The sequence below is a fragment of the Microtus oregoni genome, unplaced genomic scaffold (assembly GCF_018167655.1).
Source record: "Microtus oregoni isolate MIOR12 unplaced genomic scaffold, Mior012 000013F_ref0000133, whole genome shotgun sequence".
In the NCBI taxonomy this organism is placed as follows: Eukaryota; Metazoa; Chordata; class Mammalia; order Rodentia; family Cricetidae; genus Microtus; species Microtus oregoni.
Window position 1 is genome coordinate 45,272,423 of NW_024543072.1, and position 28,000 is coordinate 45,300,422.

The window sequence follows — 28,000 nt, forward strand, 5'->3', positions numbered from 1 at the left end:
AGATAAATCATTTATTACATTTCTGAACTATAAAATAGGAACAGCTATCCAGATGCCTTAGCCAGTGACTATCCTAATATCCCCCTTTAGGTTTGCTTCTATCCTGTTGTTGTTCATTTCCACATTCAGAGTTTGCATGACTTTGGAGAGGATTTTGTCATCCTTTTTATCTCCTGAAGCAGCCCCTTTGTTGAGAGCTGCTTCTGCTACAATAAAGAACTGTTCCGATGGCTGAAGAATGCTCACTCCATAGCCATTGTTGTTGTAGATATGATTGTTAGTCATCTTCAGTTTGGGTGCTGGAAGAACCTGTTAAATTATTGGAGAAAGTCAGCTATTCAGTAATTCTGATACAAAGAAAACAAGAGCTAATAAGATGGCACAGGAACTTACTCTGAAGTCACCAGGGTTTTTAAAGCTACAAGAGTTAGTGCCAAACAAATGTGTATTATAGTTTTTATCCAAACCGATACATATAATTCTAGATGGGGATGCAGCCTGTTAATATCTACAGCATAATCAAGCACGAAATGATTCTAGGTAATGTGTTACAGAAGAATACAATAGGTCAATGAAACAGCATGACTTGGTAAAGACAGGCTGCCACCTAAGTGGAATGCCCTCTATTTCTCTGAACAATGATAATGGAGTATATTCACTCATTTCTTGCAGATACAGAATGTGTTTCAGGTTAACATATTACACAGGGGACTTGGACAGGATGTAGTTTACTACGTCTCACTGAGGTATGAGGCTCAAAGATCTACAGGGATTTTGCATTTTGTTTGCTGTTCTTTGCAATCCTGCCTCTGCTTTCTGGCAGGATGCTGCAGTTTCAGCAAGCGACCACGCGATGTCAGTGCTGTGCTATGGTACTGTCAGCAGTGGGATTATGTTTTAGGGAGTGGCCAGCAATTTTAGCGTCCCTTTGGAAACTGACCAATTTTCAGGCTTCACTCTACACCTACTGAATTGGTAACCTGGGTGTACCTCTGCAAGAGTGGTTAAGAGTGGTCCTGATACAAGCTAGTATTTCTGAACAACTGAGAATTATTTAAGAACAGAAACAAGCAACAAAATGGAACTTGAGAAGTGGCTCAGTGGTTAAGGGCACTGGTTGCTCTTCCAGAGCACCCAGGTTCAATTTCCAGCACCCACATAGCAACTCACCCTGTCTGTTTCTACATTTCTAGGGCTTTTGACACCCTCACACAGACGTACATGCAGGCAAAACACCAATTGTCATGAAATTTAAGGTGTTTTAAGATATATTAGGCTTTTCAAAATCGATCTTCCATGTACCATTCTTCTTTATCTGACTGATGTTGAAAACCTGCAGGGGCATTGGTGGGAGAGGTGGTCTACTATAGAATATATTCTGAAAACCCAAATCTGACTTTTATTGAGACAAAGTCTTCCTAGGTAGCATCAGCTGATTTGGAACTCACTGGTAGACCAGGTTGGCTCCCAACTAAGAGACCCACCTGCCTCTGCCTTTGCCTCCAGAGTAATGGGATTAAAGGTGTGTGTAATCACACCTGGCCAAGAGTAGCCTTTATTCCCTTCCTCACTCCTAGTTTTCCCCGCCCCCAGCCCTCCTTTCTCTCCTTCCTTCCCCTCCTTTCTTTCCAAAAAAGGGTCTCCTCATATACCTTTGGCTACCCTGCTATCTGTTATATTATTCAGGCAGGCCTGGAATTCACACCAGTCCTCCCTCCTCAGCCTCTTGAGTGTTGGGATTTATAGGAATACATACTATATTTCATCTCAAAAGTGTTTATCATATTATTCTCTTAATTTGCTTTGTGGTGGGATAGTTGAGACACAATCTCATTTATAACCCAATATGTAGCTAAAGGTGGTCTTAAACTCCTGGCCTACCTGGCTCTACCTCCTAAATGCTAGGATTACAGGCCTGCCCACAATACTTTATTTGCTTTACTTTCAAAACTGTATTACAAATCTTGCCAATGAAAACTCTTATTGCGTAAGAGCAAAGTCCACCTACTTTCTCATATTCAAAATTACTTTATGCTGGGCCTACTGGCCTGTGACCTCAGTTACTCAGAAGGCTGATTCAGGAGGACTATAATTTAAGATCTGATTAGGCTATAGACGACCAGGCCAACTGTCTCAAAATATGATGGGGACAAACTCAATGGGAGTGCTCACTAGTATGTATGCATAACCGCCGAGTGAAGTTTTCACTGTGGGGGCCGGGACAGGTCTGAGTCCCATTACCTATCATTTATTTTATTATGTGTACGATTCTTTTTAAAGTAGAAATAGCGGCAGTCCTGTCCAGACAACAGAAGAAGCAAGATGTGACTACAATGCTGAAAAAGGTACTGAGCCATGTAGCTAACACAGATAAGAATAATGGGCTAATGTAAGTTTTAAGAGTTAATAAGAAGCCTAAGCTAATGGGCCAATCAGTTTATGATTAATGTAGACCTCTGTGTGATTTCTTTGGGACTTAATGACTGTGGGAACTGGGCAGGACAGAAACTTCACCTCAGACAACAAATGGTGCCCAATGTGTGGACGACTGCATCCACATAAAGCCTGACAGAGCTTGGGAAGTAATTCTAGACAAAAAAATAGAGTTAAGCATGGCTTATTGATAGCATCATTTTCTCAGATAGGCTCTGCTCGCTAGAGACAAGTGCTCTCATTTAAGAGAGGCTTCCTGACTCAGCTTTAGCTGAAAAACCTTCCAGCTCTTTAAAGAGGTCCTGCCATGAAACACTTAAATGGTGTTGATGAAAAGCTGACTGCGAACCTTGAAATGCCATAGAGTTGTGGCAATAAACATGGCTCTGGCCAGAACATCCACCATGAGGCTGGAATCTCAGAAAGCTAAGGAATGGGCTGGATCCAGCTGTCAAAGCCATGGCTTTAATTCTAGCCATATTGCTTAGCAAATTAAAGACTCATGTGGTCTGAAAAGGAGAGATATACTGTAAAAGAAAGATTCAAAGTCGAAGAAAACCTCTAAATGTTTTACAGTGTGTTAAAAATATATCCAGGGGGCTGGAGAGATGGCTCAGAAGTTAAGAGCACTGTCTGCTCTTCCGGAGGTCCTGAGTTCAATTCCCAGCAACTACATGGTGGCTCCAAACCCTCTGTAAAGAGATCTGGCGCCCTCCTCTGGCGTGCGGAGGCAGAAAGTTGTATACATAATAAATAAATTAAAAATATATATATTCAGGCTTGGGAGAGAAAAGAAAAAGTTTAAAAAGAGAGTAGTTGGATGTGGTGGCACTCACCTTTAATCCCAACACTTGGAAGACAGAGGCAAACAGACCTCTGTGAGTTCAAGGCATGGTGACACACACCTTTAATCCCGGCATTTGGGAGGCAGAGGCAGGTGGATCTCTGTGAGTTCAAAGACAGCCTGGTCTACAGAGGGAGTTCCAGGACAGCCAAAGATATACAGAGAATCTGTCTCTAAAAGTAAAAGTAAAAATAAAAGAAATAGGGCTGCAGAGATGATGGCTCAGAGCTTAAGAGCACTCACTGACTGCTCTTCCAAAGGTCCTGAGTTCAATTCCCAGAAACCACATGGTGACTCACAACCATTTGTGCCCTCTTCTGGTTTGCCAACATATACAGTCAGAACACTGTATACATAATAAATAAATCAAAAAAGAAATAGAGATAAAATAAAGCCATGTAAAGATGAAAAATACACAGAGAATCTTGATACTGTATGTTATTATGCTCTCTTTGAATTGTTTGAATGCTGAGGAAGGAGCAACAGCTGCTAAAAGATATTTGCTTATAAATGCTGCTGAATTAATCCAAGATAGGTATTTTGAAAATACCTTGACTTCACAATTAAAGTCAAAAGATATGTTGCTTTGGAGAAGAGATTTTACTTTTGTTTCCACAGGAAATGAGAGGCTGTAGATTCATCCTGAGTTAAGAAAAATCAGGTTTGATCAAGGAAGACCCCCTAAGAAATCTCTCGTAGGAATAGATGACACAGATGTCAGAGTTCTACATCCAGAACAGATTCAAGACTGCTGCCTGAGATGATCAAGACTCACAGGATACTCCAGTCAGGACTTGATCACAATTCTAAATTTTCTTTAGGTCCCCATAAGACTATCAGCACTCCCAACCAGCAGGAAGTAGCCTGGAAAACTACACCCACATTCCCAAAAAATGGATTATGGATGTTCTTGTTTAAAAAAAAAAAGAGGGAGAAGTGGTGTAGGACAATTGTCTATATTCTGCCAATTATGTTTTAAACAAACATTGATTGGCCAGTAGCCAGGCAGGAAGTATAGGTGGGACAACCAGACAGGAAGTAGAGGTGGGTCAATGAGAACAGGAGAATTCTGGGAAGAGGGAAGCTCCCTCTGCAGTCCTGTCCAGATACAGAAGAAGCAAGGTGTGACTATGCCACTGAAAAAGATACTGAGCTATGTGGCTAATACAGATAAGAATAATGGCCTAATGTAAGTTATAAGAGTTAATAAGAAGCCTCAGGTAATGGGCCAATCAGTTTATAATTAATGTAAAAAAATAGAAATAGCATTTAAACAAGATTACTACTATTTTAACATTTGTGAAATATTAATTTTAACTAGAGAGAATTACTAAGCCTCCAAGCATACCAGAGGGATTCTTTAGCCTCTGGCTGTGCTGGTGAGGGATATACTGCTTGGGTTAATAGAGATGGGAGGACTTATCCTAAAAGGTGGTCCCATTCCTTGGGGTTAAGTACTAGACTCCACAGAAAGGAGAAATTGAGCTAAACATACACATTTAACTACTTATGATTGTGGATGCAATATGACCAGCTGCCTCTGGCTCTTACTGTTTTGACCCTGCAGCAGCAGCTTTGCCCCCCTCCACACTGTGTCCTTGAACCATGAACTAAATAAACCCTTCTTCCTCTCTTGAATTGCTTTTGTCAGAGTGTTTATCATAGCCACAGCAAAGGGAACTAAGACCTGACTATCTAAAACTCTTAGAACAGTTCTCCAGTATGAACTAAGGCACACCTTTAACCCCAGCACTCAGGAAGCAGAGGCAGGTAAGTCTTTGTGAGTTTAAGGCTAACCTGATCTACATGGAGTTCCAGGCTAGTAGGGCTACATAGTGAGACCCGGCCTCAAAACAAAAATAAAGTGCTAAGACAATACCTTCATGTTAACACCACCTAAGGTGCTTTTGGAACTGTCACTGGTTCTGAGATTATTACAGTGATGAATCTCATTCCCTTCCAAAATGGCTATGCTCCCAGGATATAGTTCAACACCAGCACCCTGAAATTCAAAGCAAACAATGCAAGTTACAAAATGTTTCCACCTGGAAGCAGGAATTGCAAGTGTATGCCACCATGCCTGACATTATTTTTAGTTATACACATGCTTGTTTATGTGTGGACACACACACACACACACACACACACACACACACACACGTATGCTACTGAAGGTGCTCACAGAAGACAGAAGGCGCCAAACCGCCTGTGAGCTCCCTGTGTGGGTTCTGTAGAAGAGCTGACATGTCTTCTGGGAGACAGAGCAGTGCACTCAGCCATGAGGTAGCTTTCTAGCCCTGTGTCTCCCGCTTACTGAGATGAGTTCATCTAGTTGTGTGGAAAGATAAAAACAGTCTTTTGGGGACTGGTTGGAAAAACACTTGTGTAGGCATGAGAACCCGAATCTAAACCATAAGAATGAGTGGAAAAGCTGGGCATGAGAATGTGCTGTCTAGTCCAGTGCTTCTGTGGTGATACTGGAGGCAGAGAGGAGGTCTAGATCACTGGTTCTCAACCTCCCTAATGCTGCAACCCTATAACACTTTCAGACATTGTGATGACCCCCAAATATAAAATTATTTCATTGCTACTTTGTAACTGTAATTTGGCTACTGTTATGAATCATAATGTAAATAAAGATCTGATAATGCGACCCTCTCGGGGTCTTAATGTAAATAAAGATCTGATATGTGACCCTCTTGGGGTTGTACCCCATAGGTTGAGAACCACTGCCCTAGATGCTCAGATGTCAACTAGTTTGGTGGGTACAGCAGCAGTGAACAGCACTCAGAGCCCATGGAAGCAAGAACTGAAAACTGATATGTGCATGTACTTGAAAACAAAGCACACAAAGCCTGAGCTTGCACAAACACACACACACACAAATAATAAAAACAGACAATTTTAATTATAGACACCCTGTTTCAAACAAGGTAGAAGGCAAGGACTCATACCCAAGGCTGTCTCTGACCTCTATACATGTTCCATGAGACGTGCATATGCACACTCACATGCCCAGATATGCACACCACTGTTATATTTTGTTTTTAAGTTATGATCACTCCCAGTTATCACACACAGCCATATAAAGCTATACTGTTTCTAGAAGGGAATACCTGGGCGCCAGTGATTTCACTGTCTGTGATTGTCAACGAAGCCCCTGTAAGAACGCACACTCCTGTTCCTTCACACTTTAACAGGCAGTTTTCCAGAGTCAAGTGACCAGACTCTACTACCACAATGCCATCAACTGTCCCTTGTTGTATCAAGGAGAGCTGCATTAATTTTACATTATCTGCTTTGGATACCACAAAACTGTCATGTGAAGGTTCAGAAGTAATCATAATTTCTTCTCTCTTTCCAACTCCTGATGCAGAGACAAAAACAAATTGTAACCCAATAATTTAAAGTTCTTTAGTGATTCAATAATGTTATTTCTGTTATTTTTATCTAGTTTTATATACACACACACATATATAATACAACACATATATACAAACATTCACTCTTAACTAAATGGCTATCTATGAAGGGATCTTGTGAATTCACATGAGTGAATGTATGTAGCTGTGCTCTGCGCGTGTGGAGGTTAAGTATCTTCCCCCACTATTCTCTACCTCATTGTCTGAGAGAAGGTCTATTGTTATACATGGAGTTCCCAGTCTCAATTAGACTATCTGGCCAGTAAGTCTCCAGGATATAGCCGACTCCACTTCCCTAGCTCCAGGGTCACAGACGTACCCCACTGCCACCCCTAGTTGTGTGGGCACAGGGGACCTCAGGACCCTCTCGCTTGCACAGTGAGTCCTTTATCCTCTGAGCCATCTCCCTGCCCACGCCTATAAAATAATATTAAGTTGGTGACTTGATGTTGAAATCTATATTTATAACCAGTCTAACTACACTTACAATATTTATTCAATATAATCATCTTACTAGTTATAATAACAACAATTACAAAATTACAAAGTTTCACTTTTAACCCAAGCTGTCCTGGAACTCACAATGTAGCCCAGGCTGGCTTTAAGCTCATGCCTCAACTTCCTAGTGTTGGGATTACGGGCATGAGGTAGACACCCAGCTTCTAAATCTTACACATTCTCATGTAATCAATAACTGTGTACAAATGTCTAAGACACAAAATGTACTACATCTAACTTGCTTTCAAAACCATAATTAATGACCATAACAATGGCTCAGCAGGTAAAAGTACTTTGCTGTCTGGCCTGTTGACCACAGTTCTATCCCTAGAACTCACATGGTGGAGGAAGAGAACCCATGGGCAGTGGTGGTAGAGCACATTTTTAAACCCAGCACTCAGGAGGCAGAGGCAGGTGGATCTCTGTGAGTTCGAGGCCAGCCTGGTCTGCAAGAGCTAGTTCCAGGATAGGATCCAAAGTCACAGAGAAAACCCAAACCAAAACAAAAAAAAAAAAACCCAACCAACCAACCAACAAACAAAAAACCAGAGAGAGAATCTAACAATAAAAGTTGCATACACACACACACACACACACACACACACAGACACACACACACACGAGAGAGAGACAGAGAATCAGATTATTCATACCAATAATTTTGCTCTAACCAAAGCAGTTGTCCAAAATTTAACATCAAGAAAGCTACATCTCCATTGTGTAAATGTACCACATTTTCCTTATCCAATCTTTGGTTGAGGGGCATTTAGGTTGTTTCCAAGTCTGGTTATAACAAACAAAGCTGCTATGAACATAGCTGAGCACATGTCCTTGTGGTATGATTGAGCATCCTTTGGATATATACCCAAAATTGGTATTACTGGACCTTGAGGAAGGCTGTTTCCTAATTTTCTGAGAAATTGCCACATTGACATCCAAAGGAGCTATACCAGCTTGCATTCCTACCAGCAATGCAGGAGTGTTCCCTTTACCCCACAACCTCTCCAGCATAAATTGTCATCAGTGTTTTTGACCTTGGCCATTCTTACAGGTGTAAGATGGAATCTCAGAGTTGTTTTTATTTGCATTTCTTTGAGTTTTAAAGTACTTATGTAATCCTTATTACCCACATTGTTTGGTAAAATACTGTTATAGTGAAAATTTGCTTGAATTTTCAAAACTCATAGGTAGAATGTAAATTCGTTATTTTCTTTTCACCAGACACTGGGAATACTCCTCTTTCAAAGTGAACAGGACACAAATTTAGGTACAAATATACAGAGGAGTATAAAATAATGCGATGCCTATTGGCTGGAGTGATAGCACACTGGTAGAGGGCTTGCCTGAGCAGGCACAAAGCCCTTGGTTCAATTCCAAGCACTACCAAAAAGGAAAATATGATGAACCACTGGGAATCATGGTGTACCAAGTAGTTCCTGTCACTCACAAAGCTTATTCAGGAAAGGCCACTTGATCCCAAAAATTTGAGATCAGCATAAGCAATATATGGTCTTTGCTGTAAAAGGCACATAGGGATTTTGAGAAGGATAAGCTGTTCTGGTTCCTGGTTTCTTGATTAAATATGCTTACCAGTACAGTCTGGCAAGTCTATGTTGCTGTAAGAAAAACTGCAAGGGCTTGCCTACTAACCCTGTATAGTGATGTCATCAGTCAGCAAAGCAAGATTTGAAGCTTGATACTCTCCTGGGAAAATCACTACTATATCTCCACTGTAGCAATTGTCCAAAGCCAGATTCAGATCATCGTGCTGCTGGAGAAGTGTGTCTGAAGACAAGTTCTTTACCTGGAAAGGAAAAGGAAAGCAGTGTGCCACCTGAATACACTTCCTGGACACATCATGTTCTCCAAAAGACTTACCTACATAGTATGTGTTCATCTGGTGACCAGTACCATCCTGTCACTAAATCAAGGATGACATTTTCTTCATAATCACAAATGATTATTCCTCTATCAGGGCTGGGTATGGATCACAGGCCAGAAGTCATTTTCTATATTACCTTGAGCATTGAGATTAGGTGAATGGTCCAAGGTCAAGCCTTAGACAAAAGGCAAGGGACAATGGACCCTGTGCTTTCTTATGGACCAACCACCCTCTGCTGCTGCTGTCACCACCACCTCACCTTCTTCTCCTCCCCCTACTCTCCTCCTTCCTGTTCTCTGTTGTCATCTGAAGGCGTAAGTCATAAACAATGCCACACCAGTTTGGAATTATGATTAATAGGGTGGTATTTATTTAAAGGGGAAAAAACTTACAGATAACCATCCCAGACAACAGCCCTCTGTGCAATCAGGAAGGAGTCTAGTCGCTGGAACCGGAGCAGGAAGCAAAGAGAGCAAGAAGGGAAGTAGCCGCTTTTTTAAAGGGAGAGAGACCACGCCCCAATGGGCTGGTATCTCAGCGGCTATTGGCTGGAGGAGCGGAAGGACCTCCCGCAACAGTCACCTTTTTTCCTCTCTTTTTAAATCAAAGTCTCCTTAAGTAGCCCAGACTATCCTGGAACTTGAGATCCTGTCTCATGTTGAGATCAAGACGTGTGCCACCGTGCCTAGTTCTACATTTTTTTAAACATTTATTTAGTTGATTGTGTGTGTGTATGTGTATGCACATGCATGAAAGCACATGTGTCAAGGACAACTTGTGGCTTTTGTTTCTCTCCAATAACCCTGTGCGTTCTGGGAAACAAACCCAGGTTGTCAGCGCCCTCTCCTACTGAACCATCTACAGCCCTGCCTTGTTCTCTTTAGCTCAGAATAATCTAATTGTGGGGAAATGATCACTTTTATAAATTGACGATTCCAGAGTTACAAAGGAAAAGTACTAATGCTTTGCATTAAGGATAGAGAAGGAACTTCATTACTTATAATAAAAAGCAATGACATTTATTTATCCATTTGTTTATTTATTTATTGAAATAGTATCTTGACATGTGATTCTCCTCTGTATGCTGTGAATATCATCAGTTAGTGAATAAAGAAGCTGCTTTGGCCTATATTAGGGCAGAATAGAGCTAGGCAGGAAAACTAAACTGAATGCTGGGAGAAAGTAGGCAGAGTGAGAGATGCTGTATAGCCACCAGAGGAGAAAGAGGCAAGCTATTAGTTAGAACCTTGCCGGTAGGCCACAAACCTCGTAATAAAATATAAAGTAATAGAAATGGGTTAATTTAAGATCCAAGAGCAAGCTAGAAATATGCTTAAGCTATTGGCCAAAGAGTATTTCAAATAATATAGTTTCTGTGTGATTATTTTGGGTCTGGGCAGCCAGGAACTAATGAGCAGCCTCTGCCAACAGTATCTCACTATGTAGTCTTAGCTGACCTGAAACTTTCTGGGTAGACCAGCCTGGCTTTGAACTCACAGAGATCCTCCAACTTTTGTTTCCTGAGTTCTGGGATTAAAGATATGCACCACTGTTAGAACATCGTCCAAGAATGGAGACATGTTCATATGAGATTTCTGAGTATTTGAAAGAAAACTCTAAGAAAACAGACAAGAGTTTTGTCCCTTCAGTTTCTTCCAGAATATGGACTTGTCCTTGGCTTTCATGCCCCTCAGGTGCAGCAGACAGGAGAGCGTTCACTTCAGATTATTCTTAGAGCTGGCTATTGTTACTTGTGTATATGCCTCTATGGAAAAACATGTCTTGCCATGTGTGACTTGTCCTTGTGACTGTCATGTGACTCTGCTTAACCCTCAAAGCATTGTCTGAGGCTCTAAATAAGGCTGGCCATTGTGTGATACGTCAGCCCACCTCATTTATTGGCTCCACCCTTCTAGGTCCCACTACCAACTGGAGTGGTAAATACACCACCATACCCAGCCTATTTATTTATTTATGTTTTTAAAGATAGGGTCTTGTTGTATAACCCAGCTGCCTTTGAACTCCCAATCCTCCTGCCAGGCCTTTCAATTGCTAAAATTATTGATATGTGCAATTATGCCCTGATATAATTAACTTCAAATACAGAATTTGGAAACTAAAACTATATTCTGAAAAAAAATCTACTATGTTCAGCAGTGGTGGTGCATGCCTTTAATCTCAGCACTTGGGAGGCAGAGGCAGGTGAATCTCTGTGAATTTCAGGCCAGCCTGGTCTACAGAGAGAGTTCCAGGACAAGCTCCTTACCTACAGAGAAACCCTGTCTCGAAAAACCAAAACCAAAATAAACAAACAAAGCAAATGAAGAAGAAAAAAATTTAACTTGTAAATTTTAATCTTGAAAAAACTTTATGTAGATATTCTCTTCTAATATTTCTTTATGCGTACATTGATTTCCAGTAAATCATATCATCATCTACTGTATGCAGTTTGGAATTCTCTCTTTCTAGTCCTAGAAACTGAACCCAGAGCTTCCCTCTATCAGGTGAATGCTCTTCTGCTGAGCTACACCCCAGCTTTCTTTCAGTTTTTCAGACAGGGCCATGCTAAGTTGGCCAGGCTGGGTTGGAACTCACAATAGCCCAATGAGGTCCTGAGCTTGCTCTCTTTCTGCTTCAGCCTGTGCAATAGCTAGGATTACCAGCATGTGTCACCAAACCTGACTCACTATTATGTAAAGCCTAAATTCTAGTAAGTATATATTATGTTATAGATGCATTATAAATTCCTCATACACATATAAAAGAAACTATTCAGGACTTGAAAACTGAAATAGAAACAATAAAGAAAACACAAGCCAAAGTAATTATAGAAACAGAAATCATGAGAAAAAGATCAGAAACCACAAATGCAAGCATGAACAGCAGAATACAAGAGATGGAAGAGAAGCCGGGCGGTGGTGGCGCACGCCTTTGATCCCAGCACTCAGGAGGCAGAGGCAGGCAGATCTCTGTGAGTTCGAGGCCAGCCTGGTCTAGAAGAGCTAGTTCCAGGACAGGAACCAAAAGCTACGGAGAAACCCTGTCTCAAAAAAAAAAAAAAAAAAAAAAAGAGAGAGAGATGGAAGAGAGAATCTCAAGCGCTGAAGATACAACAGAGGAAATAGACTCATCAGTTAAAGAAAACATTAAATCTAACAAAAGCTTTACCCAAAATACCCAGGAAATATGGGACACCATGAAAAGGCCAAATCTTAGAATATTAGGTATAGAAAAAGAAGAAGAAGTTTGACTCAAAGGCACAGAAAATTTATTTAATAAAATCATAGAAGAAGGGGGCTGGAGATATGGCTCAGTGGTTAAGAGCACTGACTGCTCTTCCAGAGGACCCGGGTTCAATTCCCAGCACCCACATGGCAGCTCACAACTGTCTGAAGATCCAGTTGCAGGGGATCTGACACCTTCACACCAATGCACATAAAATAAAGTTAAATAAAGCATAAAAATATTTAAAAAAAATCATAGAAGAAAACTTTCCCTACCTAAAGAAAGATATGCCTATGAAGATACAAGAAGCCTACAGAACACCAAATAGACTGGATAAAAAAAAAGTCCTTTCGCCACATAATAATCAAATTATTATGATAAACATACAGAGTAAAGAAAGAATATTAAGAGCTGGAAAGGAAAAAGGCCAAGTAACATATAAAGGTAGACCTATCAGAATTACACCTGACTTCTCATTGAAGATGATGAAAGCCAGAAGGTCATGGTCAAACACCTGTCTTCCTTCTTGCTCATTTGGAAGGACACTGTGTTAAGCTGTGAGTTTATTTTGAAGAAAACAGTCCCATTCATATCATGTTACTGTAGTGCAGATAATAATTATGCTTTGAATTGTTCTGGGTTCTTCACTTTGCTATATTACTCGGGAGTCTGTGACTTTTTAAAAAGTGACTCAGAGCTGGGCGGTGGTGGCGCACGCCTTTAATCCCAGCACTCGGGAGGCAGAGGCAGGCGGATCTCTGTGAGTTCGAGACCAGCCTGGTCTACAGAGCTAGTTCCAGGACAGGCTCCAAAGCCACAGAGAAACCCTGTCTCGAAAAATCCAAAAAAAAAAAAAAGTGACTCAGCCGGGCAGTGGTGGCGCACACCTTTAATCCCAGCACTTGGGGGGCAGAGGCAGGTGGATCTCTGTGAGTTTGAGGCCAGCCTGGTCTACAGAGTGAGTTCCAAGACAGGCTCCAAAGATACACAGAGAAACTGTTTCAAAACAAAACAAAAAAGACATGTTATATTTGTTTATGCTGTGGAATATTTGTTTGATGATGCAAAGATGTGTTGCATTTGTTTAACCCTATAAAGCTGTGTTGCCTTGCCTGCCTAGAACACCTGGTTGGTCTAATGAAGAGCTGAATGGCCAACAGCTAGACAGGAGAGAGAAACTGGCAAGGCTGGCAGGCAGAGAGAATAAAAAGGAGGAGAAATTGAGGGAAGAGAGTGAGGAGCGAGAAAAGGAGAAGAGGAAGACGCTAGGGGCCAGCCACCCAGTCATCCACCTAACCAGCTATGGAGTAAGAAGGAAAGAAAGATATATAGAAAAAAGAAAAGTAAAAAGCCCAGAGGCAAAATGTAGTTAAAGAGAAATAGGATAACTTAAATTAGAAAACAAACCACGTTTAAGCTGGGCATTCAGAAGTAAGCAAGAATAACTCTCCGTGTACTTATTTGGAAGCTGGGTGGTAGGCCCCCAAAGAATAAAATAAAACAAAACAAAACAACAACAACAACAAAAAACCAACCACACAAGGCTAAATTATGTGTAAAGGCGATTGGTTGGGACTATTAAAGTAACTCCTGAAAAACTGTAATTAGCAACTAAACCAATGCTGGGACCATTTACTGGAATACAGAGTTCTGAAACATGAGCAAGCCAGTGCATAAATATCTTGAATTTAATCACAGGCAGGCACTGGAGTGCTCAGGAGTAACAGGTTGGAGAAGGTCTGGGCCGAGAACAAACACCTGGCCTTTGTATATGTGTTTTGGACTGTAAACAGGTGAAGTTATAACTGATAAACAGGACAAGACAGTACAAGAAAAGACAAACTGGGCATTGAGAGGTCAGTGGGGAAAGCATCTAGAGACCATGAAAGCCAGGGGAGTACAGAGACCAAGCAAAGCAGTCCAAAGAGATGGCTGGGAAACACTATTAAGCATCAAGTCACCATTTACTTTTGGTCTCAAAGCAATTTGTATTTGTTCAGAGACTGACTAAACACATTCCCCCAGAGTTCACCTATCTGATATATAACCAGGTTTCAGTGGGCTTCATTTTCCCAGCTGGCACTGTCAAAATCCTTTGAAACGCCCTGTACATAACCCTGTTGCAGTATTTCTTAGTCTGTGTCGTAGCTGTTGCTGCCTTTACTTGCCCATGTCTCCATCTTGAAATCTGTGAGGTGTGAAGAGCCGAGACTGTCCCTCTGTTTCCCTGTCTGCAGCCTCTCGTGGGCTGCACTGGCAACAAGGCCAGGGCGCTGTGAAGAGCTCTCAGCGCTTATCTAGTATCGGGTGCCAACACTGAGACGGGCAGAAGGAAGAACCGAGGCATCCTCACCACGTCACACAAGAGCTCTACCTTGGGCACGGCTCCTCCACGCTGTGCAGCACACCTAAGTGACCACGGAAGAATGTTTCTTACCATGTCGGTCGTCATCACCTTTGCTACGATGTGTGTTATAGTCTTCCCAAAGTCTCTCTTCCCTTTCCTACGTCTCAGAATCCTTGGAAAGAAGGGTCCATGAACTCTATAGTAGAAAATATTTGTGGGTGAATTAACATGGAAAAACTCAACCTATCTTATCTTAACTTAGTAAACCACCACCGTTTATTGACCATAAGCAATTTGAGAGCAATCTAACAAGAGCCTTCATTTTTTATTTCTTTACTTATTTATTTTGGCTTTTTTGAAACAGGGTCTCACTATGGAGGTCTGGCTGCCTAGAACTCTGCATATAGACAAGACTTGCCTAAAACTAACAGAGATCCCCCTGCCTCTGCCTCCTACATGCTGGGATTAAAGGTGTGTGCCACCATACCTAGCCAACAAGATCTCTTAGATAGTGGAATGTAAGCCCTTACATTCTACATCTTTGTCTTCCTTTTTCTTTCTTTGGTTTTTCAAGATAGGATTTCTTTATGAAATAGCCCTGGCTGTCCTGGAACCCGATTTGTAGATCAGGCTAGCCTCAGACTCAGAGATCTGCCTGAGTGCTGGAATTAAAGATGTGTGCCACCACCACCATTTTTAAGGGATTGTCTTTAAATGGAGAAATTTACATTCAACCATCTCCACATGCTGGGCTTGTAGATGTGCATCATCACATCTAGCTTCCTGAACTATTTTAATCAAGCCAATCTGTGGGCCAAACGCTACCACACAAGAATAACCACGCGCTCTTTGTGGCTCTTTCAGTAGAACAAATCCTTACCGCAGGCGTAAGTCTTCCCACATTTTCAGCAACCCGCAGAGCATCACGATCTCGTAGTACTTCTTCCAGCACTCGACGGCCTCGGCTGCAGACGGGTCTTCTTTAATGTTGCTCTGGTACTCGATGAGCTCAACACGCTTGTTTTTGTATTTCTCCAGAGTTTTCTTGAAGCGTTGCGCGATGGGGCCAGGGATTGTCCCGTCCTGAATATCGCACCACCTGGAAATAACAATGCAGTTATACGTGCCTCCCTCAGAAGTGGCTCAGCGCTTTCTCAACTCTACTTACAGATTAATTCTCTCTTCAATAAGGGCAGTATAATTCTCACAAATTTCTTCATCATCCCAGTCTCTCCAAAGAAAATCATAGAAAAACCTACAATAGACCAAATTAGGATGACAGTGACTAACACGTGTAGACCATGTTTAGAAGCTTCTAAAAATTCATCTCAAAACTCTCTATGAATCTTAATTTAAAAATTACATTTATTTAATGTGTATACTCTAATTTGTGCACCACAGTGTGCAGCTGGAAATCAGAGCAGCCATGGGAGTCTGTGCCCTCCTTCCCAAGAAACTCCAGGGTGATGAATTCAGCTTTGACCAGGCTCACCATCAGGCTCAGCACCAAGCCATCTCCATGACCCCCATCTTCATCACCCCATACCTCATTTTTTACAGCGCAAAGGTTGAACTCAGGGCCTCATATGCTAGGCAAGCACTCTACCGGTGAGCTATCTCCCCAGCTCACATCTCAGTTTTCTTAAGGAAAAGTTTTGAAATAATCTATGAATGAACTATTAATAAGAGATCAAACCTCAAATGCTAAATGGCTGAACTGTATCTTAAACTACTACAGATAGGAAAATAATGTTTCTGGAAGTAAGATTATAAAATTCATGTTTTAAATTCATAGATTTGAGCTATGACTTTGTTCAACAAAGAAAATTTGCAAAATTTAACACAATTTATATGGGAAAATAACTTTAGAAAGACAAACATGTAATAAATACCCTTTTCTTCATAGATAGCTCTGTCCAAGTGAAGTCTGCTTATAACAACCAATCACACTATAGACAATACATTTAGTGTTTTGTTGTTTTGTTTTTGTAATGTCCTCATATATTAAATGAAATCAAATATATTTCAGATGCTGTCCTGGTTACTTAACTATCAGCTTGACACAGCCTGGTGGCCCTTGAGAAGGGAATATCAGTTAAGGGGCTACCCAGATCAGACTTGTATGTGGGCATGTCTGTGGGGAATTGTCTTGATTGTTAACTGACCTGAGGGCCCAGCCCACTGTGGGCGGCAGCATTCCCTGGGCTAGCTGTCCAGTGCTGTATAAGAAAACTAGTTAAGCAAGAGTCTTCTTCAGGGGCCAGCAAGCAGTGTTCCTCCATGGTGTCTGCCTTCAGGTTTCTGTCCAGGCTTCACTTATGAGATAGATTGTGACCTGGATGTGTCAGCCAAATAAACCCTTTCAACCTCTAAATTGCTTTTGGTCAGTGTTTTATCACAATGGAAAGGAAACTAAAACAGATGCTTAAACACGAAAAATAGCGATCAATCATTTCTAGAATTTGTTTTCTTTTTTAGACAAGGCATCGTTTAAATTGGGATGACCCTAAACTTCCTGGGCAGTTGATGAGGACCTTAAATTCCAGATCTTCCTGCCTCTACATCCCCAATGCTGGGATCACAGGTGCCTGTCACTACACCTAGCTTCTAGAACTCCTTTTTAAAAAATTATTTGAGACAGGGTCTCACTATGAAGCACTGAATGGCCTGGAATTCATTATATAGACCAAGCTGATCTCAAACTCACAGAGATCCCCCTGCCTCTGCCTCCTGGCTGCTGGGATTAAAGGCGTATGGCCCCACACCTGGCTTGTAACTTTTCCAAACTCAATTTTTATAAAGTACAAGATAAAAACAGAGCAAATCTTTCATTATGCAACTTATACAATTTGGTTATGTTAATTAAGGACAGGTTGATTTAATTCATCAGTCTCAAGTAAATTAGAAAAGTGTTTATGTGGGGGCTGGAGAGATGGCTCAGAGGTTAAGAGCATTGCCTGCTCTTCCAAAGGTCCTGAGTTCAATTCCCAGCAACCACATGGTGGCTCACAACCATCTGTAATGAGGTCTGGTGCCCTCTTCTGGCCTGCAGGCATACACACAAACAGAATATTGTATACATAATAAATAAATATTTGGAAAAAAAAAGAAAAGTGTTTATGTGTGCAGAACTTATGTAGGAAATGAGCTGCTCGAAACAGCAATTTCAACTCCACCAGTAAGAAAGCCCTGTTACCTCACAACTTCCAAGGCCAGAGCAATGTCCCGGACATCTGCGTCTTGTCCTTCAACTGGATACACTTCCAGGAGAGGTGCACTGTACTCCAGTTCCTCCAGAACCTCGTCCACCAAGTCCCTCGGGATGTTTGCAATGTTAGAAGAAAAGGGCTCAGCCACAGAAACTGTCACTTTGAAACAAGTTGACAAGTTCTGGCGTGGCTTACAAGTCACCTAGGATAAATGTCATAAGGAGGTAACTGCAAACGTACAAAGGCCACCACGATTTCTCATGTATAAGCTGCTCAGAGTGTTGTATCTTCTAAATTCTTAGGAATTTTCTTGCAATCAACATGCTGAATAATTCTGGATAAACACTAAAACCAGCAGGTTTGTTTTTGTTTTTCCAGACAGGGTTTCTCTCTGTAGCCCTAGCTGTCCTGGAACTCACTCTGTAGACCAGGCTGACCTCAAACTCACAGAGATTGTCTGCCTCTGCCTCCCCAGAGTTGGGATTAAAGGCATGCGCCACCACCTGGTTTCAAGTGCCTCCTTAAAGGTATTGGTTTTAAAGTTTCACAAGAGAATGTGTTGTGTTGGCTTGTTTTATTTATTTATTTTTATTTTTTTTTTAGTTAATACTGATTTTTTAATGTGAAAAAGACTAAGTTGAGTTTTTAAAGCAAACAAGCCATAACAATTTGGCACTATTTCAATAATGAAGTGCCCATAATATGGTATTAGTACAAAGATCTAAGCAAGGGGGCTGGAGAGATGGCTCAGCAGTTAAGAGCATTGCCTGCTCTTCCAAAGGTCCTGAGTTCAATTCCCCCGGCAACCACATGATGGCCCCACAACCACCTGTAATGAGGTCTGGTGCCCTCTTCTGGCCTGCAGACATACACACAGACAGAATATTGTATACATAACAAATAAATAAATAAATATTTTTAAAAAAAAGAAAAAAAAAGATCTAAGCAAATCTCAAAGACAGTAGATTAGTAATTAGAACATCATGCAATGTTGATTTTAGCAAGAAACTTAACAGGTAAAAGAAGCATCTTATTACATTATAAATTCGAGTATGCAATTATAATTTACAAATTATAAAAATCCTTCCTTTTTACAGCCAATTGTTTTGAATGGCTACATGAATGTGTAGTCAACAAGTCAAATAAACAAACACATCTACCCAAATTTACATCCCAGAATACCTAAGTAAACTGAAGACATTATTCAGATGAGTAAGTTCTATTCATTTTCGTCATCCGGGTGATCAGGTGGCAAAGGACATGCTTTTCTCTTTGATGTCCCTAAGCCACTGCATCATGCTTCCTCAGGAACCTGCTTCTCTTTTTCAGGATCTTTAGGAGACAGCCTGAAGAATTCTCCAATGCCTTTTGCCACTTTGGAGTTGGAGGCACACAAACTGGATTCCCTCCTGCATACTTATTTTCAGCTTTTCTCAGCGAACACGATGAGAATTGGTGACAAAGGTGGAGGAGCCAAGCACCTTCCTGGGGGCTCGAGAAGCCACCACTTTTCTGTAGGCTCCCGGGATGTTGTTTGCTTTGGTTCACACCATGTTCACACAGGAAAAGACAATTCGCACCAACACCCCAGCTCAGATGTCTTAACTGAACAAGAACCCCACCGGCTTGTTTTATATCAATTTAATACAAGCTAGAGTCATCTGAGGAGGGAGCCTCAATTGAGAAAAAGCGTTCATAATATCAGGCCGCAGGCAAGCCTGTAAAGGCATTTTCTTAATTAGGGATTGTTAGGGAAGGGCCCAGTCCATTGTAAGTGGTGCCACACCTGGGCTGGTGGTCCAGGATTCTATAATACAGCAGGCTGAATAAGTCATGAGGAGCAAGCCAGTAAGTAGCATCCCTTCATGGCCTCTGCATCAGCTCCTACCCCTGGTTCCTACCCTGCTTGAGTTCCTGTCCTGACTTCCTTTGGTGATTAACTGTGATATGGAAGTGTAAGCCTGATAAACCCTTTCCTTCCCAAGTTGCTTTTGGTCAAGGTGTTTCACCACAGCAAAAGAAACCCTAAGACATGTGTCCTTCTGCATTTTTTGTCTGTTTTTAGTTTTTGAGACAGGGTCTCACTATGTGGCCCTGGCTGGCCTTGAACTCACAGAGATTCCCCTGGATCTTCCTCTTGGGTGCTGGGATTAAAGTTTGCACCACCAGGCCCACTTTCCTCCCACATTATTTATTAGTTTTCTAATTTTGAGTTACTAGGCTTTTGGATTCCATGGAACAATATTAAATTTTTTTTCTTGCCGGGCGGTGGTGGAACAAGCTTTTAGAGGCAGGTGGATCTTAGTGAGTTCGAGGACAGCCTGGTCTACAGAGCTAGTTCCAGGACAGGCTCCAAAGCAACACAGAGAAACCTGTCTCAAAAACAAACATACAAACAAGAAACAACAAAAAATTGTTATTTTGCCACAAAGGTATGTTTAAGAAATATTGTTTACTTTATATTGTTTGTAAAAGAAAGGCCATTCAAACACCAAAAGGACATTAAGAAGTCCTTGGGCTGAATAAATTTAGCTTTATGACTTTGTGGAGTTGGGTCTCCCCTTCCAGCTTTACTTGGGTTCTCAAGCTTGAACTCAGGCGATGAGGTTTGCAAGGCAGCTGCCTTGACCTGTGAGCCATCTTGCCAGCTCCTCAATTTTCAAATTTCCTGAATGTTACAGTGAGCATCTGTATTAGCTCCTGCTTGCTGCTGTGATAAAACACCATGGCCAAGGCAACTTAGAGAAGGGAGAGTTTAGTTGGCTTTCCAGTTTTCGAGGGTGAGTCCATAAAGGTGGGAGAGGCGAGGCAACATGGCACTGGATGAGAAAGCTAAGAAACCACAGTTCCAACCACATGCAGGAAGCTGAGTGAACTGGACCTGGCATGAGGCTCTCAGCCCCCAAAGCACATACAGAGATCTTCCATAACCTCCCCCAAACCATGCCACCAACTGGGGACCAAGTGTTCAAACACCTGAACCCACAGGGGCATTTCCATTCAAGCCATCACCACCTTGAAAGATAGTCTTTTTATACTTTAAATTATGTGTATGGGGATGTACATGTGAGCACAGGTGCCCATTGGAATGCTGGATCCCTCTAAAGCTGGAGTGAGAAGCAATTACGAGCTGTCTGATGTGGGTCCTCTGGAAGAAACACAAGTACTGTTTTTCCAAGTTCTTTTGTTCAATGTCAAACCTTGGTGGGTAAAACAATGTCCCCTACAGATGCTCAGGCCCTGATTTTGGAACCTGTGAATTTGCCATCATAGCAAAACTGGCCTTGCAGACAGATTACACTGGAGGACAGAAAGGAAGGTTATTCTGGATGGCCTAGCCAGGTCATGCCTGTCCCACAAGTCCCTTAAGAGAGGAGCAACCTCTCCAGCCTGAAGAGGTCCATGATGATGCAATGTCAGAAGGATATTTCTTGTTCAACTTGAGGATGAAGGGAAATGCCACAAGCCAGATAATGCGGAAGCCAGACAATGAAGTCAGAAAAGGCACAGAAACAGATCCCCACCCCCCAACCCTGCTTCCAGAAAAGTCAGCAGTTCAGCCTGTGCTTCACTGTCAGCTCTGTTAGGCACGAGGCACACACTTCTGATCTACGGAGCTATGAGATCTGTAATTTAACATACGAGACATACGCTTCTGATCTACTGAGCTACGAGATCTGTAATTTAACACACTTAATATACAACCTTGTGGTCATTTGTTGTGGCAAAAATACAAAAATAAGAGAATTGAGGTATAACTCAGTAGTACAGTGTTCGCCTAAAACTTGTGAATCTCTGGGGCACAGTCCCTAGTGTGTATGTGCTCCCCTTCACACACACACCCATAACAGGTTTCTAGGAAGAATGACAGTTTGGGGTCCATAGGAATAAATTCTTGTGACTGCAGAAAAAAATACACCATGCCGCACTGCTGAGACTTGACTTCAGGAAGACTAAAGAGCAGCAGCAGACAACTGTCCAGCCTGAGGTCACAAGGTCCGGGAGTCTCACTTGGTCAACTGCCACGTTCTGAACAACTAGACTCAGTCCATATGTGATTCTACCTTTTCTTTGTTTTCCCATTTCACCCGTCCCTCTGATGTATAGAGGACATTAGCACTTACGGGACATTAGCATGCTAAGCTTGATGGTTCATATCTATAATCCCAGAATTTGAGAGCTGAGGCAGGAGGATTGCTATAAATATGACACTTGTCTTGCTACATAGTGAGTTCCTAGCCATCCTGGGCTACTGAATGGAAACTTGTCTTTGCTTGTTTGTTTATTTTTGGTTTTTCGAGAGAGGGTTTCTCTGCCTAACTGTCCTACCTGTCCTAGAACTTGGTTTGCAGAACAGATTAACCCCAAACTCATTGAGATCTGCTTGCCTCTTTCTCCCAAGTGCTGGGATTAAAGGTGTGTGCCTCCACCACCACCTTGCCTTGTCTTTATTTAAAAGGGGGTTAGCAGCTCCTAGAGGTGTCTAAAGTATCTGGGTGTGTTTGTGTGTGCCCTGTGTGTCTGGAATTCCATCACTCAGAAACCAGAGGCAGGAGCACCAGTATAATTGATATAATTAGATCAATATATATTGAGTTTGTATATTGAGTTTAAGACAGGCAAGACCCTGTCACAAATAAAATATTCTAAAGTAATATTTAGTGGGAATCTAGTAGAGTCATTGTATCTATTGTAAACATTAGAATGTAACAGTCAGAGAAAAATGTAGAGATCAATAAAAATCAATAAAAAAGAAGAAAAAATATAAATATAGAAAATTCAAATAAAGAATGTAACAGTCATTTCTTACTGTATCGGGGGCAACAGTAGAATGTATTAGTGTTTGATGAAGGTACCTAGACCTTGAAGAAATCATAGTAGAGGACAATGATTGTTTTCTATTTATAGAGCTGTCTTTCTAAGGTTTCCATCTGTAGCGTAGCTTTGGTCACAAGCCTATCCAGGCACACTCAGAGGTCTTGAATTATCGGGTACTGCAGACAGTAGACAATAAGGACTAAAGGTTGTGGGATGTGTTGATTTCCTTCAGGGAACATATAGATCAAAGGGGCTTTGGTATAAGGGACTTGGTGTACCCCAAATGCGACCTTTGTGTACAATCAACAAATATGCTTTCTGTTCAGGTCACAGAAGCTGTTCCTCTCTGCTGCTAGGGAGCCTAAAATTAGCATTCTGGGGTGACTCTCCTTGAACAGCCCATGCAACACAGAGCGCCTGACAGTAATATAATTTGCAATATTAATATTTTCAGAATAAGAAAGAGACATGGTAGTACACACCTTTAATCCCACACTCAGGAGGCAGGGGTCAGGTGGTCTCTATGAGGTCTCTATGAGTTCAATGCCAGCCTGGGCTATATTTGCAGTTCTAGGTCAGCCAGAGCTACACAGTGAGACACTGTCTAAAAAAGAAGAGAGAGAGAGAGAGAGAGAGAGAGAGAGAGAGAGAGAGAAAAGACAGGCCAGGTAGTGGTGGCCCACACCTTTAATCCCAGCGCTTGGCAGGCAGATCTCTGTGATTTCCAGGCCAGCCTGGTCTACAAAGCAAGTTCCAGGACAGTCAGGGTTGTTACACAGAGAAACCCTGTCTCAAAACAAACAAACAAACAAACAATAAAAACAAAAAAGAAAGAAAAGACAAATTAAATAATGAATATATTGTATTTCATGTAAAACCTTAGACCTCGGGAGGACTTTTGAGAAGCTAATGCAGGGCTGGTGAGATGCTCAGAACGTAAGCACACTTTCTCCCAAGCCTGAGACCCACACAGAGGAAGAACAAAACCGACTCTCACAAGTTGTTATCTGACTTGTTGTGCATGTACGCAAACACACACATATAAATAAATAGATAAATGCGAACAATTAGGAGGGCCCTGTCCATGTAGTGCACATTCCCACAGCACCTCAGCCAGGGCTACACAGAGAAACCCTGTCTTGAAAAACCAAGCAAATAAACAAACAAAACTCTTGGAGCACCAATAATGAGTATAATATTAATTAATATTAATATTATAATTAATAGAATAATATTCTATTAACATAATAATAGGATAATTATCTTTAAGCTCAGGTGATGGCCTGGATGTCAGTCTTACTGAAAAGGTCAAAGTTTGACAACAGTTTTCTGATCTAATTCTCTGTCCTCATCTGAACAGAAGTATATAATTCACATAAATAAAAGGACGTAATAGACTATTTGTGAAAGCCAAACACTGATTCTTCAAGAAATACATTTTTGTTGTTGTTTTGTTTGTTTTGAGATAGTTTCTCTGTGCCACCCTACTGTCCTGGCTCTCTCTGTGTAGACCAAGCTGGCCCCTAACTCCTGCCTCTGCCTCCCTAGTACAGGGATTTCATGCCTGGCAAGAAATACGGTTCTGCTATTTTACTGTGTTTGGGGAATTGCAATTGGGTTAATAATTATTGTTCGATGCTACCAGATCCTTTCTCACTATTAATTGCACCTAAGCAAATGTATGCTAGTGTTCATCTTTATCTTCTTCCACATGCTCATCTGCTTAGTATTTGTATGAGTATTAGAGCTCAAGATTAATAAAGTCACATTTTCATCATACAATGGGCTGCTAATTTCATTCAAAGAGCAAAGCAAGCAAAATTTACCTCAACTAGTATGCCAACGAAAGGGATGGAGGCCTCTTCATACTTCTCAAAGAATAACTCGGGGTTACTCTTCCAGACTCCAAGCCATTTGTCCTTCAGTCTCAGCTTTTCTGACAGGTACTTACTCATAGCTTCATCTGCATCCTCTGCCTAACAAAAGAGAAGACAAAGCTGTATAGAGAAATGCAAGTCTGGAGAGACAGCGCTGAGGGGAGAACACTTGCAGAGCAAGCCTGAGATCTAAGTGCAATTCCCAGCACCACATACAGGTGGAGGGAGAGAAGTGATTTCTACCAGCTGTCCCAACCTCCATGTGTGTTGTGACACACATACAGCCACACACATGCTTACACACACAGTGCACACACACTGATAATAAGTTTTAAATGGCCGGGAGGTGGTGGCACACGCCTTTAATCCCAGCACTTGGGAGGCAGAGGCAGGCGGATCTCAGGAGTTTGAGACCAGCCTGATCTACAAGAGCTAGTTCCAGGACAGGCTCCAAAACCACAGAGAAACCCTGTCTGGAAAAACTAAAAAAAAAAAAAAGTTAAATGAATGTTTTTTACATCAACAAATATATAGAAGGTTATAAGAAATATTTTTATTTGAAAATATAACCAATATAACATTAAACAGTGAAAAAAACTAGAAAATTCATAGATTTTTTTAAAAAACTAAAACTATATTTCATAAACTGTCATAAACACAAAAAATCAATTGAAGAGATTTACCCACTCAGCATACGCGATGTCTTAGGGAGTTTATTCACCCAATGCACAGGAGGAGTGTGATCTTTGAGAACACAACAGAGGCCAAAACCCCATAGGAATGCTTTAACCTTAAAAAACGGCATTGCCTATTCAAAACACATCAGGGAGTCACGTCTGTGATCCCAGCACGTAGGAGGTGGATGCAGAAGGACTGGGGTTCAAGGCCAGCCAAGACTGCATGAGACTGGCTCAAAAAACCACTGAACAAAAAATTCAACAATCAAAACTTTAAATCGCACTTTGTTTTATAAAACAAGTGAGTGTGTTAAACACTCAGTAAATATTTGCTCATTTGATTTTTAAATTTAAAGTCAGCTAGTTAAAGGGCAAGTAATCTAAACTATTATGAAATCGGTTAGGCCATAATCAATGACAGAAAAATTTATATAAATATTTTCCACTTATTTTTGGCAGACCTGGCCTCCAATCCTCAATATCTGATAAAAAATAGGTCACTTATGCAGTTTGAGTTTTACAGTAATGATACTTTTAAAATTAAAATTTTCTTCTGTCTCTAAGATCTGCAAACATCATGAGAAACACAAAAAAAAACACGTGTGATACGGTGAACACATCTGGATTCCCAGCATGCAGGAGACAGAGGCAGTCTAGTTGAAAGCTAGACTATATCACTTAGGAGTTTCAGATAGTCAGGACTACTTTGTGAGACTATCAAAAATCAAAAGGGGGGAAAAATAGGAAATGCAAAGACAGCTATTTAAATCGGCTCTAATCTGACAGAGGTACACACTGTTGGCCTCAAGCTATGTCTCCTCTCCTTTATCTGTGTCTGTCCACCCACCCACCCACCCGTCATGTCTGCCTCCAGGGCTTGTTTGCTTTTTAACCTAATCAGAGCATAAGCAAGGCTGTGGTTCTTGAAACATGCTTTTACAACTGCATAATCTCCCACTGCACGACACCATGGACATGCTCTGGGGTTGCTTTTGTTTGTTTGAGATAGCATGTTGCATAGTCCACACTTGGCCTCAAACACCGGGCAATCCCCTTGCTTCAGCGTCTTTAAGTGCTGGGATTACAGGGGTGTGTTACTATGCCTGCCTCACTGAAGTTCTTTACTGCTCCCTCCCTCCGTCCCTCCCTCCCTCCCCTCCCCCTCTCCTTCCTGTCTCTTGAGAGTGCAGGAACTGTGTCCATAAAAGCAGGGTGTGTGTATCAGACCAAGACTCACCTTCAGTCCTTCATTCAAGCCCTACCACTGATTCCTGTTACTCTTACCTCACTATGTAACCTAGGCAGACGTTAAACTCCTGATTCTTAGGCTCCAGTTTCCAGAGTACTGGGATTGCAGATATATGCCTCCATCTGGGAGGCAGGGGCAGGTGATCTTTGTGAGTCCTGGGCCAGCCTGGTCTACTTAACAAATTCTAGGAAACCAGAGCTACAGAGTAAGAGGAACTAAAATAAATAAATAAATAAAATAAAAGAAACAAAGCCACGAGTCACTACACTATGTTTACATCTTTATAACCACTGCAACGAGTAGACTTGTACACAAATTCTGCTATACCCTTTCAAAAAACATATGCTATTTGCTCTGTTTGGCGTTAACAGGTGTCTTCCATACAAAACACCTGTCTACATCGTGGCTCGTGGACTGGGAGCCATCATTTTCATTACATCGTAGGCTTGATTTTATTTTATGGGTATGTGTGTATGCACACCACCGTGTATGCCTGGTGCCTGAGGTCAGGAGAGGATCTGGGATTCCTTGAAGTGGAGTTAAAGATGGCTGTGAGGTACCGTGTCGGTTCTGGGATCCAAACTCGAGTCCTCTGCAAGACCAGCAACTGCTCTTAACCAATGAGCTCCCATTTTTAGAATTCCAGGGTAATCTCAGCTTTATGTTCGGGCCCAAACTGCTACTGCTACCCAATAGTATAAAATGAGATTAAAAACTCTTGTCAGGTGGTGGTGGTGACACAGGCCTTTAACACCATTTGGGAGGCAGAAGCAGGTGGATTGCAGTTCGAGGCTAGCCTGGTCTACAGAGTAAGTTCTAGGGCAGCCAAGACTGTACACAGAAAAACTGTCTAGGAAAACAAACAAACTGGATGTGAACAGTAAGATGTGTGGGCACTAGGGTGTGTGGACACCAAGGTGTGTGAACAGTAAGATGTAGGCTCAGGCTTAGGAGGTGTCACTTTAACCGACAATTTCCTCTGGGGCGGGAGCTGAGGGTCTGGTCTAAGGTGGCCAAGGTGGCCATTCTGTACCCCTTGAATCCGAGAGCCCGTTTTTGTCCCGCTGTGGGAGGGACCCGGCCTCCCCAGAGCTGGCTGTCCCTCTGCGGCTTCGCACCTTCGAGCCCTGCAGCACCTGGTCGCAGTACAGAGCCACCTTCTCGCTGCGCCACATGCCCCTCATGGGGGATGCGCAGAGGGGTGGCAGGGGCTGCGCCTCCTCCTGGTCCTCGGCTACCGCGAACACGGGCTCCTCGTCGCCAGCCTCGGCCTGAGAGACCGGTGGGAGCTGGAGCCGCCGCCGCGCCGCCTTGCCCTTCACAGGGCGCGGGGAGGCCACCACGGAGCGCACCGGGGACGCGAGGCCCTTAGCTACCGCGGCCGCCAAGTCCCCCGGGGTGGCTGGGTCGGCCTGCTCCGCTGGCGGACTGACGCTCCCGATCGCGGCCTCGGGCTCGGAGGTCGTGGGGTCCGACTCCATGTCCGTGCCGCAGCCGTTGGAAGCCTTCCCCGCGCGGG

At 42.2% G+C, this 28,000-nt stretch overlaps 1 protein-coding gene and 1 pseudogene across 1 annotated transcript; both read right to left on the bottom strand.

Annotated features, from left to right (window-relative positions):
* Window position 1: 1 nt before the first annotated feature.
* Shcbp1l (SHC binding and spindle associated 1 like) lies at window positions 2-28,000 on the bottom strand. Its single transcript, XM_041662917.1, has 10 exons — window positions 27,600-28,000; window positions 24,505-24,654; window positions 17,848-18,062; window positions 15,820-15,906; window positions 15,532-15,750; window positions 14,742-14,847; window positions 8,848-9,001; window positions 6,394-6,644; window positions 5,157-5,279; window positions 2-309 (listed from the first exon to the last, which is right to left on the bottom strand). Exons 1-10 carry the CDS (start codon window positions 27,960-27,962, stop codon window positions 58-60), a joined length of 1,920 nt encoding a protein of 639 aa, XP_041518851.1. The 5' UTR covers window positions 27,963-28,000; the 3' UTR covers window positions 2-57.
* On the bottom strand, window positions 19,080-19,413 carry LOC121455270 (annotated as a pseudogene).